This window comes from Heterodontus francisci, chromosome 18, assembly GCF_036365525.1.
Source record: "Heterodontus francisci isolate sHetFra1 chromosome 18, sHetFra1.hap1, whole genome shotgun sequence".
NCBI lineage: Eukaryota > Metazoa > Chordata > Chondrichthyes > Heterodontiformes > Heterodontidae > Heterodontus > Heterodontus francisci.
Window position 1 is genome coordinate 52,631,622 of NC_090388.1, and position 12,714 is coordinate 52,644,335.

General features: G+C 40.4%; 1 protein-coding gene across 5 annotated transcripts in view; it reads right to left on the reverse strand.

Annotated features, from left to right (window-relative positions):
- cacna1c (calcium channel, voltage-dependent, L type, alpha 1C subunit) overlaps positions 1-12,714 on the reverse strand; it is a 1,113,964-nt gene that overhangs the window by 41,097 nt on the left and 1,060,153 nt on the right. For all 5 annotated transcript variants that reach the window (XM_068050762.1, XM_068050758.1, XM_068050759.1 and 2 more), the window contains 2 exons: positions 9,675-9,809; positions 4,779-5,131 (listed from right to left, as the gene is read on the reverse strand). In XM_068050762.1, coding sequence (XP_067906863.1) covers positions 4,779-5,131; positions 9,675-9,809 — 488 coding nt within the window. The remainder of the gene's footprint in view (positions 1-4,778; positions 5,132-9,674; positions 9,810-12,714) is intronic.

Here is a 12,714-nt window from a genome sequence, read left to right on the forward strand (position 1 = left end):
CTTTGTTTTCTGTCACTCAGCCAATTTCGTATCCATGTTGCTACCGTCCCTTTTATTCCATGAGCTACAAGTTTGCTCACAGGTCTGTTGTTGGACACTGTATCAAACGCCTTTTGAAATTCCATGCACACCACATCAACAGCATTGCCCTCATCAACCCTCTCTGTTACCTCTTCAAAAAACTCCAGAAAGATAGTTAAACATGATTTTCCCTCAAGAAATCCTTGCTGGCTTTCCTTAATTAACTCGCGTTTGTCCATGCGACTATTGATTTTGTCCCGAATTATTTTTCTAGAAGATTTCCCACCACCGAAGTTAAACTGACTGACCTGTAGTTGCTGGGCTTATCTTTACACCCTTTTTTGAACAAGGGTGTAACGTTTGCAATTCTCCAGTCCTCTGGCATCACCCCCGAGTCTAAGGAAGACTGATAAATTATGGCCAGTGCCTCTGTGATTTGCACCCTCACTTCCCTCAGTATCCTTGGATGCATCTCATCTGGTCCTGGTGCTTTATCCACTTTAAGCACAGACAGCCTATATAATGCTTCCTCTTTATCAATTTTAAACATCTCCAGTGTCTGACCTCCTCTTCCAACATTACTTGAGTTGCATCTTCTTCCTTGGTAAAGACAGATGCAACGTATTCATTTAATACCTCAGCTATGCCCTCTGCCTCCATGTGTAAATCCACTTTCTAGTCCCTCATTGGCCCCACTCCTCCCTTTACCACCCTTTTACTATTTATATGCCTATGGAAAACTTTGTGATTTCCTTTAATGCTAGTCACTTTTCATGCTCTCGCTTTGCTTCTCTTATTTGCTTTTTCACTTAGCTGGTGGGCTATTGACAACACCGAGCAATGTAACTGCACCTTTTTTGTTCCTTAGCTCTAACCAAATTGATTCTGTCCTTGACCCCTCTGGGACATCCTTTTTCTCCAACACTGCAATGCCCTCCTTAATCAATACTGCCACCCCTCCCCCTTCGTTCCCTTTCCTATCTTTCCTGAACACCTTGTATCCAGGAATATTTAACACCCAGTCCTGCCCTTCTTTAAGCCAGGACCCTATTATAGCCACATCATACTCCCACATGGCAATCTGCACCTGTACCTCACCAATTTTATTAACCACACTCCAAGCATTCACATACATGCACATTAACACTGACTTTATTACTTTCTTCCTTACTCTGACCCCACCTAATAACTTACTATTCCATACTCGAGTGCTATCTCTCTCTCTCAGTATTCTGTGCACCTTGGTATTCCTCCCTGATATTTGCTCCTGGTTCCCACACCCCTGACTAGTTATCAGTTTTGCTTCCCTCCAATCTGAGCTCCCTCTCAGATTCCCATCCCCCTGCCAATTTAGTTTAAACCCTCCCCAACAGCATGAGCAAATCTCCCTGCGAGGATCTTAGTCCCATTTCTGCTAAGATGCAACCCGTCCATCTTGTACAGGTCCACCAGCCCCAGAACTGGTCCCAATACCTCAGAAATCTGATGACCTCCCTCCTACACCAATTCTCCAGCCACGTGTTTAATCGATCAATCTCCTATTCCTATGCTCACTAGCACGTGGCATTGGGAGTAATCCAGAGATTGCTGCTTTTGAGGTCCTGCTTTTTAATCTCCTTCCTAGCTCCCTAAAATCTGCTTTCAGGACCTCATTCCCCTTCCTATCTATGTCATTGGTGCCAATGTGGACCACGACCTCTGGTTGTTCGCCCTCCCCCAGAAGAATGTCCTGTAGCCACTCCACGACATCCTTGACCCTGGCACCAGGGAGGCAACACACCATCCTGGAGACACGTCTACAGCCACAGAAACGTCTATTCCTCTAACTAACGAATCCCCTATCACTACTGCTCTCCACTCTTCTTCCTCCCTTCCTCTGCAGCTGAGCCACCTGTGGTGCCACAAACTTGGCTCTGACTGTACTCGTCTGAGGAACCACCAACCTCATCAGTATCCAAAATGGAAAACTGATTAGTGAGTGAGATCATCTCAGCAGAGTCCTGCACTACCTGCCTGGTTCTCTTAGACTGCCTGGCAGTCACTCATTCCCCATCTGCCTGCATGCTCCTTATCTGCGGTGTGACCACCTCCCTAAACGTGCTATCCATGTAATTCTCTGCCTCACGGATGCACCACTGTGACTCCAGTCACTGCTTGAGTTCCGAAACCCAGAACTCAAGCTTGTGTAGCTGGTGACACTTCCTGCAGATGTGTTTGTCTAGGACGCATAGTGCGTCCATGACTTCTGACGTGCCACAGGCTGTACATTCCACTCAGCCAAGCTGCTCTGTCATATCTTAACTTTACAGACTATTTATTATAAGTAGAATAGCTTACCAGTTACTCACCAACCAGCTCCTTCCATTGCACCAAAGAAAGAACCAAATACTGGAGCGTTAAAAAAAAATAGAAAAAAGGAGCACCTCTTCCCCGCTTCACTGAACTCCCCACTCACCAAACTCATATCTCCACACTCTGCTTGCAATCTGCACGCCATTTTATAATTATAAGAGTATAATTGTAATGCTTGTGAACGCAAGACAGGATCAACAGATTCTTTGGGCTATAAAACAAATCACTTAATCTGTTTCCATCACTGTTAAATTTTAAAGTGTTCAAAGTCAAATATTGCATAGTTAACATAATATGATGGGCAAGATCTTGTCCACTTAAAAAATAATCATTGGTCGGGACCTTTTCTGGGTGCTGACCCTGCACCTGCTGGCAACACTCCCACCAGTGTGATCTTCTGGGAGGCGGCCTCTTGATTAAGGACTGTGGGGAGGTTCCTGAGGCTGCAGGCCCAATCAGAGGGCCTGCAGCCTTGGAAGGATGGCAGCCCCACTGGCAGAGGCACCCTCTGAACTGGTTTGAAATTGAATAAAATAAACTGTAGCCATAGCTGTCAGGCCACCACAATGGAGGAGAAAAACTTCTACAGGATGGCCTGTGGCTGCAGCTGGTGGCCCGCTGAGAGGACTGGGAAGAAATGCCTCCACTAATCAGGCTAGCAATAACACACACATGACCAGATAGCTCATGCGTTATCCAGTTAGCATAATGTATGGAGATATTTAATTATTTTGATTAGAACTTTTAATTCTATGATTTATACCTTGATCATTATTCCTGGATTATACAGCACAGATATGAAAATTATGTATTGTACATGCTTTGCAGTTTCCTGGAGGACTACCTGTTTATGCACAGTACAATCTAAAGAACTCACCACAATTATTTGAAGTCATATTGAGAAAGATTTGCTGGTGGCGCGTTTATCACCTAGCTAGCTTGTTTTATTAACCGGTTGCACACGTCATCATGCAATACAGCAGCTAAAGATTTATGTTTCTTTTGTTATTCAATTGTCACAAGCAAAAATTCTGTCAACAAATTCTGAAGAGAAGTTGTTAAGTGATATCATAATTAGTTCAACAAAACAATAGTTACTTGAATTTACAAAGTTAACTTACTCGTCATTAGATTTTGTTTCAGATAAATATTAGTTGTAAGTTTCTGTTACTCCATATGTTTACAAAATACAATAAAGTTTTGGAATTTATCAGATGTTGAAAAACCTTTTCAATGGGACAAAATAAGTCAAAATGGCAGCTACACGTAAATGGGCCAGAACATGGCCCACTCCTTTTGCTATGTTCCTATAAAATTGGAAGTTAAGCCGACTCACACAACTCTCACATGCCCCTTAGTATTTGGCACAAGGAGGCATTGGCTGTGGCTTGGATATAAATTACCTTTCTGCCCTCTTTTTTCAGGCAATTATGTTGAACCAGAAGAGGGGAATCTAAAGAGATTCTAAAAATAATTTAGCTAATACAAAAAATACATTTATTTTTTAACTGGAACAAGAAGAATATGACAAAGGTTAAAACTACGATAGTTAAAGTGAAGAACACTCAGAAGGGTACATACCGTACCAGTGTTTCATAATACCGTGTCCTGTTTCACAAGAGAGCACGAAAACAGACAAGAAAAAATATTTAATTAGATATTATTTTACAAACATATGACAGCTCTTGGAAAACAAAAAACAGTGTGAAGTGTTGGGCCTCAAACTGTAGTGCACTCTGTTGTGGTTGGGCTTTGTTATGCTTGCATAGCCAGTTACACTGGGGTTTACACTATACTAACACCATCTGTTGGATTAGGAATCACATTGTACTCACACTGTTTTTGTGGTGGGCCTCCCACTATTTACATTTCTTAAAGGAGGCTTATACTGTACTTATAATGCTTCTGGTGGGATAAATTCAGCAAGGATGTGCATCTAATACAGGTCCACTCTCGGTAGGAATGCAGGTCAGAGATAGGGCTACTACAATAATGCTTGATTCTCCAATCTGCATTCCTGTCTATCAAAACTCTTTTATTGTGACTCATTCTAATTATCTAGTGCACTCAGTGCACATTGTCATGGGGTCAGCTGAAATTATTGCCTATTGTACTAGGGACATGCAATATTCATATGGCCTGTATTTGTACAACTTACACCATAAGCACACTGCATGTTGCAGTGGACCCAAACTGCACTCACACTTCCTATTCTGGTGGGGCTCAGACTAAGCACACACACTGTTTGTTGTAATGGCTCAAGCTCTACTTATAAAGCCTTTTTTTCATCATAATCCTTTTTATATCAAAAATATTAATATAACAAATAGACTTGAAACTGAAATGACAATGAATTGCATGAGCAGAGAAACATTTTCATACATGTTACAACATTACAAACTTACCTTTTGGGATTGATCTTCCACGTTGTGCCTTGTAATAAAAGTGCTGAAGTCAAAGAATTGCTATGACCATCCACTGTGCTGACAGTGCTTTGGTAGTTGACTGGAATTGGGAATCTGGATATTGCAGTGTTGTTTGCATTGTTAATATTGGCATTTGATCCAGAGGAGGAATAGCTGCTTGGAGTGAAGGTTGAATCAACCAGTTTCTCATGGGATGGTGATTCTATTTCAACTTGAGAGGTTCCTGATTTATTGAGGTGCAAAGGACGCTGGGTGGTGAAGGTTTGTGGGAAGGAGCCTCTACAATCACTTGGATAATAGCCAACATGGTTACCAAATAAGCCACCAGCCCTCTGTGGGAAGAAATTATGATCAGTCATATTCAAACTTTCAATATTATATACAATACACACAGATTCTCTAACACTGAACCTAAACTTTTCACGATAAGGAGTCATATCAGCTGATAAGTACCACAGCAAGTTGGAGGGATGAATTGTGTCACAGATGGAAGGATTTGGGTTTGGATTTCTGGCTTCCTACATAATGATGTCTCAGTATTTGATAGGGTATTAAGTAGGTGCAGAGTTTTGACAGTTCCACAGAGGAGGAAGGATGAGTAAAATGAATAATTCTATACTTCCTTAGCAGCCAATTATAATGCAACACTCAAACAAGTCCCTCCTGCACAGTAAGCAGTGGAACAGTGCAAAGAATTGGATAACCATGAAGAAGGAATACCAGAAAAAATGGATTGGGAATAGGTCATTCAACCCATGAAAGCCTGTTCCTCCCACAAGCCAAAGCCAAATAATGCAAAACTCTAAAATATTTATGTAACCTAACAGCTGACATTATGGGCTGAATTTTACTAGCCCCTCGACATCGGGGGTCATGACGGGGGGCTCGTAAAATACTTGCGGGAGCAGCCCACCATGACCCCCGACGCCAAGAAGGCCCCGCCGCATTTTACAGGTGGTTAATTAAAACGAAATGCAAATAAACGTACCTGGTCCCACGCCAATTTTACGGCCACCAGCCGCAACGCGTGCGCCTTAAACTCCATATGGAGTTCTGAGGCGAGACACTGGTGGGGAGGCGGGAGGACTTAAAATTATCAGGGCGGGAGGAGGAATGGGGAAAACACTTTTTTATTGGCTGTGGGGATGGTGGGAAGGGGTTGAAGTGCAAATGTTAAGAGGTTAGGGGGAAAGTGCAGGTTGCGAATAAAGTTCCTTTTGATGATAATGCCCAGTAAACAAACATTGGGGGTGGGTGGGAAAGGGCCTCTAGTATTTATTTATTTTTTTCTAAATCATGCGTCACAGTATATCTTTAAATATTAAAATTTCTCCTAAGGGCATGCAGCCCTTTAAAAATGGCGTGGCGCCTGCACAATGGCACAGACGCCGTTGCCAGGGATGCAGAGGCCGCCCCCGATGACGTAGAGGGGGCGGTCGCTCTGTCCCCTCCATTTAAATGAGCCCTGTGCAAAATATCATGGGGCTCAGCGGTGGTGCTTCCATGTCGAAAGGTCGCTGAGTTCAAAGCGCACCGCCACAATGTGCAGCATGCTAATAAAATTCAGCCCTATACATCCTAAATTGATCAATTGTCTTACTTGGCATAATATTTCCATAGTCAAAACACCTTGGGAACCATTACATTTCACACAATATTTGATTATTCGTCTCTGCAATTGCCATTGTAACACAGAATCCTGTTCCTTCCGAGGTATTCATTTAACTTTCTCAATCAGTATGCTTCTAGTCCAACAAGGAAAGAAGCATTATTTGATTTAGTCCTGGGAGCAAAGTTTATGCCTGATAAGTTTTAGATAGTAATTTTGGAGAATTTCAAGATAGAGCATTGCGTGACAGATTTGTTTGCAGCTTAAAAAGTGAGCACATTCGCAGTAAGTTGATGACATTGCCAAAGTTGATTTTTGATATAGCTTGTCAAACAGCATTGTCTATGGACATGGCTCAATGTGACTGGAGCGAAGTGAGAGTTAACAACTGTCAGTTGTCTGCTGACGTAAATAAGCTACAGATGAGTAAGCAGAAGGTCCCAACGACGGCAGCTGGTGGTGGTCATGTGGGTGTTACTAGTAAGAGAAGGTGAGAAAGCCACTAGGGTAGTAGCAGTGGTACAACAAAGTCCTGTTACCAGTGCTTAGGCCAACAACAGGCACAGAATTGTCCATTTATGAAGGGTCAAGAAGAAGGTCATCTTGCCAAGGCATGTCGCAAGAAGGTCAACAGAGAAAACACTGGGAAGAGGAAACATTAGTTGCTGCAAACGGTTGTCAAACAGCAACAGGTTGATGAGGGGTCATTTGAGATCCATACAATCAGAAGCACAAGGTTGTCCAGTGGAAATTCGCAGGGCATCGTGGTCCAAGTAGCATTGGTAAACTGGTAAACATGGAGGTCGACACAGGTGCATCAGTTAGCATGATTTCTGAGTCGCTGTATCATGAAAAGTTGAGTCAACATCAGCTGGAAAAATCGCAAGTTGAGTTACAGTATTATGGAGGAGAGAAAAATCACATATTGAAGTGATTGGATAGGCTGGGGTTGTTTTCTTCAGTACAGAGAAGGCTGAGGGGAGATTTAATTGAGATGTATAAAATTATGAGGTGCCTAGATAGAGTGGATGGGATACTTTCCTTTATTAGCCAAGACCTTAGGAGAAATGTCAATAACAGGGTTCATAGACTTAAAGAAACTGGTAGAAGGATTTGAGAGGAATTGAGGAGAAATCTTTTCATCCAGAGGTGGGGGTCTAGAACTCACTGCTGGAAGTGTGGTAGAGGCAGAAAGCCTCATCACATTTAAGAAGTACTTGGAAATGCACTTGAAGTGCCATAACCTCCAAGGCTATGGACCAAGATCTGGAAAGTGGGATTAGGCTAGATATATATTTTTTGGCTGGCACAGACACAATGGGCTAAACAGCTTCCTTATATGCCATAAATTTCTATTATTCTATGAAATAATTGATATGAGAGCTAGAGGACAATTGAGAAATAATGACCACAACTTAGTCAGGCTCCATGTAAGAATGGAAAAGAATAATGAAGAAGCAAAGATAAGAGTGGAAAAAAGGCAAAGTTCAGTGTGATCAGAATGGATTTTGTCCAACATAACTGAGCAGAAAAAAATGAGCAAACAGTTTGATGGATCATCAGTGGTAAATCTTTAAATATGAGATGGATAGAGTACAATATTGCTGTATGGTGAAAAGTGGGTGCTTCAAAGAATCACAGAATTGTTACAGCGCAGAAGGAGGCCATTCGGCCCATCGTGTCTGCACCAGCTCTCCAAAAGAGAAATTCACCTAATGCCATTCCCCCGCCTTCTCCCCATAACCTTGCACATTCTTCCTTTTTATCTAACAGTCTAAATCCCTTTTGAAAGCTTCAATTGAACTTGCCTCCACCACACTCTCAGGCAGTGCATTCCAGACCTTAAACACTCGTTGCGTGAAAATGTTTTTTCTCATATCGCTTTTGCTTCTCTTACCCATTACTTTAAATTTGTGCCCTCTCGTTTGCGATCCTTTCACGAGTGGGACCAGTTTCTCCCTAACTACTCTGTCCAGACCCTTCATGATTTTGAATAACTCTATCAAATCACCTCTCAGTGTCTATCCCATCAAAACCCTCCAGAATTCCGTATTGTTCAACGAGATCACCTCTTACTCTTCCAATCTCTAGAGAGTACAGGCCCAACCTATTCAGCCTCTCATCACAGGACAACCCTCTCTTCCCAAGAACCAATCTAGTTGAGTGTACTGTCGGTAAATATATTAAAACTAAATAAACTTAAAAGGGAAGCATATGATAAAATTAGGGCTAAAATAGTAAAGTAAATTGCAAAGAATATAGAAAGTGTAGTGCAAAATTGAAAAGGGAGATTAGAAGGATTTTTTATCAATTTTTTAAAAAAAGTAAAGGAATAGATCAAGAGGAGGTAGGAATACTCGGGGATAAAGGAGGGGCTCTAGGTTTGGATGTTGAAGGTAGGCAGAGAATAAGTATTTTTCTCTTTTTTTTACAAATGATGGTGGAAGTCAGAATATGTGGTGTAAAAGAGGATATGGAGCAATGTCAATGACTGTCGTAAAGGAATCAGTTTTGAACCAAGTAGAAGAACCCATTGGATAAGTCACTTTACGTTGATGATATTCAAAGAAGTTAGAGAAGATATGATTCTATGATTCCATGATATAGCAGACTTCTTTAAAAAAATTAACCAGTGAGGCAGGGCATCTATTTCCAAAAAACTACTGCTTTTTCCAATTATTCATACAATTCATATGTATTTCCCTATGGATAAATCAAACTAATTTGGCCTACAATTTCCAGGTTATGATTTACTGCTATGCTTAAATATAGACACATTTACCTTTCTCCAGCCTTGGGAATAATCCAAAATTTCAAATATCTGAGCTAATGGCTCAAATAACATAGCTACATTTGTATCAGTACTGTACAATGAATATAATTAGACCCAGAAGCTTGATCTGCCTTAACAGCCCTAATTATAGCCAGGACTACTTCTACATTGACTTCCACAGATTCAATTCGAGTGGCACCTCTGTCTATTCGCACTGACAACTCAGCACAAATGCAAAGTAACTATTTAATGCATCAGTTATACCTTCAAGATTCCACTCAAATCAACCCTGTAGAATCTTTCAAAGATGTTATACATCACATTATGTTGTGTAAAATACTGACTTAATGTTACATAAACAATGTCATAATATCAAAAATATGCTGCTAAGCCAATAAAATATGATCCATAATGATACCTACCGTAACATGATTTAAGAGGAAAAGTTTAAATCCCTCCATTATCTTTAGTAACTATCTTATGTGAAACCTACCCTGAAAATGTCATCTTCAGATGCAGCTGAAGCAGCCTCTTTCATTGCTTTTTCCAGTTCTTCTTCTGCTGTTAGGTCCCCAGATATGGCGCGACGAATCTCAGGGCCAATGTCATGCAAAGTACGCAGACCAGCCTAGAAAGGAAAAAAGGGGATAAGAGAAAGGTCTTAAAGTTTCTTTTTAGGTGTGAAAATTTTCATTTACATATTGTTCCACAAATATTGGGGGAAATTTTAATCCTTGCCTCTCCCCAGCAGAAATCAGGCTGGAAGGCAGTTAAAATGGTGTGGGGAACTTAACACCAACTGCAATTACAGGCGGCAAGGATACTCACCTGAAGCTCCCGGAGTCCTTCTTTAAATATGCAGATCAAACTCCGATGACATAAATGGGCCCGCCTGCAAAATTAAACTGAGGCCTGAGCGGGCAGCAGTAATGGCTTCCGCTCCAGGCCATAGCTGTCGAAAAGCAGATCTAGGGCCAGAAGAAGTCCAGAGAAGTATGTTTTTGTTTAAATAAAGTAAATTTCCTTGTGGGCCAGGAGAATCAGGAGTGTGAAGATGCATATAATAGTACTCTACCGCGAAGACACACCCAACAATTTAATTTTTTTTTGTTGAAATTTATGCTATGCTTTCTGATTAGAGTCTAGGTAGGTTTCAAAGATGAACATGCTTGGAACAGTACATGTGTGTGTCCATTACCAGTTTGGTCATTTTAAAACCTCTATTTGATGATCATTGAACTTTAGAGACTTGTACTTTCAGAAATGAGATACCAAAAAAGAAACATAAACCCCTCAAAATTTCTCTGTTTCATAGGACAGCAGAGAAGCTGCAAGTTGGGGCAGAACCCATCTCTGTCTGGTTCCACAATTTGACAGCTGCACTTTAAACTCTGATGGTGGTACAATCCTCCTTCTCCCTTTCTCCCTTGTCCCAACGCCAAGTCTGGAGATATGTCTTGGGGTTTCTGGATCACCCCCAGAAATTCTGACAGATGGACCAGCAATTAAGCCAGTGGTACGTACACCTGAAGAATGCAGCCATACACGTGGTACTGTGCCACAAACGGGCCCCACCAAAAAGAAATAAAATGTTAATAGATCCCATAGGGATCCTCCTTCAAATGCCGGAAAATACATCATATATTTCTGTCATTTGAATAGAATTATAATACGGCTACTCTTTCAGGGTACATATTGTACATATCCTGCTACTATCAGTGTAAAATCCTGGAAGCGACAGGGACAAACGGGAATCAGTGAAGCAGCCCTTGAAGAAGATTTTGTCTTCCTCTGCCCAAGACGCACCAAGGGGTGTTTAACTTGAACAGAAAATCTAGCTTTTGTTTCAAACATTTGGGAATTAGGTTTCAAGTGTATTTAGTGATGCAGGAATTTAGGTTGATGAAAATTTTTTCAGGGAGTCCAAATAAATTGTATTTTGATACCACTTTGGACCTGCCAACCCATCTGCAACTGTTCTGATAGCAGTTCCAATCCCTTAAAATAAAAAAAACCTTTCCAGTGTCCAATTCTGAGTCTTGTTATCAGCTTGAAGGAACGATTATTCCATATTGACATCATGAACACAGTGTGTTGTTAAGAATTCTAAAGACCTTTAATTTTGTGCCAATGTTCCCTAATCAGAACTGCAATGCTCCTCTCAGATAATAAAAGGGACATAAATTAACCTTTCTCTATCAGTTGTCGGCTGATCTGCATATTTACATCATTTTTTGTAATTATTTTAGAGAACGAAATGTCTGGATTGTCCATACTTCAAGCTGTTCAGGGTGAATCTGAAATCTGTACCAACTTCAAAGCATAAATCAAAAATATTTCTTCTCACCAATACTACAATAAATTTACATTATTACACAATCTTTTTTCATTAGAAACATCCATGAGACATTGTTAATATACAGAATACTTATGATTTTACAGGAAATTATTTGAATATTAAACCAGTGCATTTATATAAAGAGTATTATAAAATATTCTTTTAAAACTTATGGTTATGCTCAATATTCATTTGAAACTATATGTTATGTTAATATGTAGTTGAAATCAGAAACAAGAAGATAAAAAACTGGCCATGTGGTTCTGATAATTATTTCTGAAAGTTCAGAAACAATGGTGAAGGGCATTATGCGGCCAACTTCGAAAGAATAAAACTTAATTTGGGGCCCAGAATTCTGGGATTCCTGCTCTGCCTTTGGAAATGAGGTGCAGTGGGACATCCAGCCGCCACTGGAGTTTGTCCTATTTCAAATCACAGGAACAGGGCAATTTACATCGTCTGGATGAGTAGCCCATGCCTTAAAGTCACAACAGTGGTGCTACCTTAATGAGTTTGCAATAGTTAGCATGGCATCCTAGTTCTTTGACATGGGAACCCTGAGGTTCTGGAAGGGCTGAAGAAATAAGGCCACATAATTATTTTGAATGGTCCTAAGGGAGCAAAGGAACAACATTTTAAAGGTAATTGATCCCTTTGAGAAGTTGGACCAACACAAGCAGAGCTTTGGTAGGAGACCATATGGAAGTGCACATCGCTTAACCATGTCACAGGTTTTGGAGATATGTAAGTCAATGACAAATGATTCACCAGAATTTTCAAGTGCAGAGTTTCAGAGGTGCATAATATATACAAATTAGAAGATCTTTAAGAAAAATATTTCAGGTTACATTTGTCACGCTGGAGTTCACAGTAACTTTTAGATGAAACAAGAAAAGTGTTATGGTCAAGGAAAAGGGAGATGACACTAAGGAGTAATTGATGCAAAGCTTTTATTCCAAGCATTTTAAGGCACCTGGAAAATATTCGAAACATAGATGTGTAAGCAAGTTAAATGAAATTGTATTCAATGTATAACTAAAAACTACATTCTGTAAGAAATATCTGAATGCAGCAACATAATTAAAACAAACTACTCTATAGATTAATGCAACATGAACATTGAAGATATTGATCTTTAAATGTAACTGTATAACAAGAACTGCGAAGTAGATAATGAAAGAATAAAAATTGCATT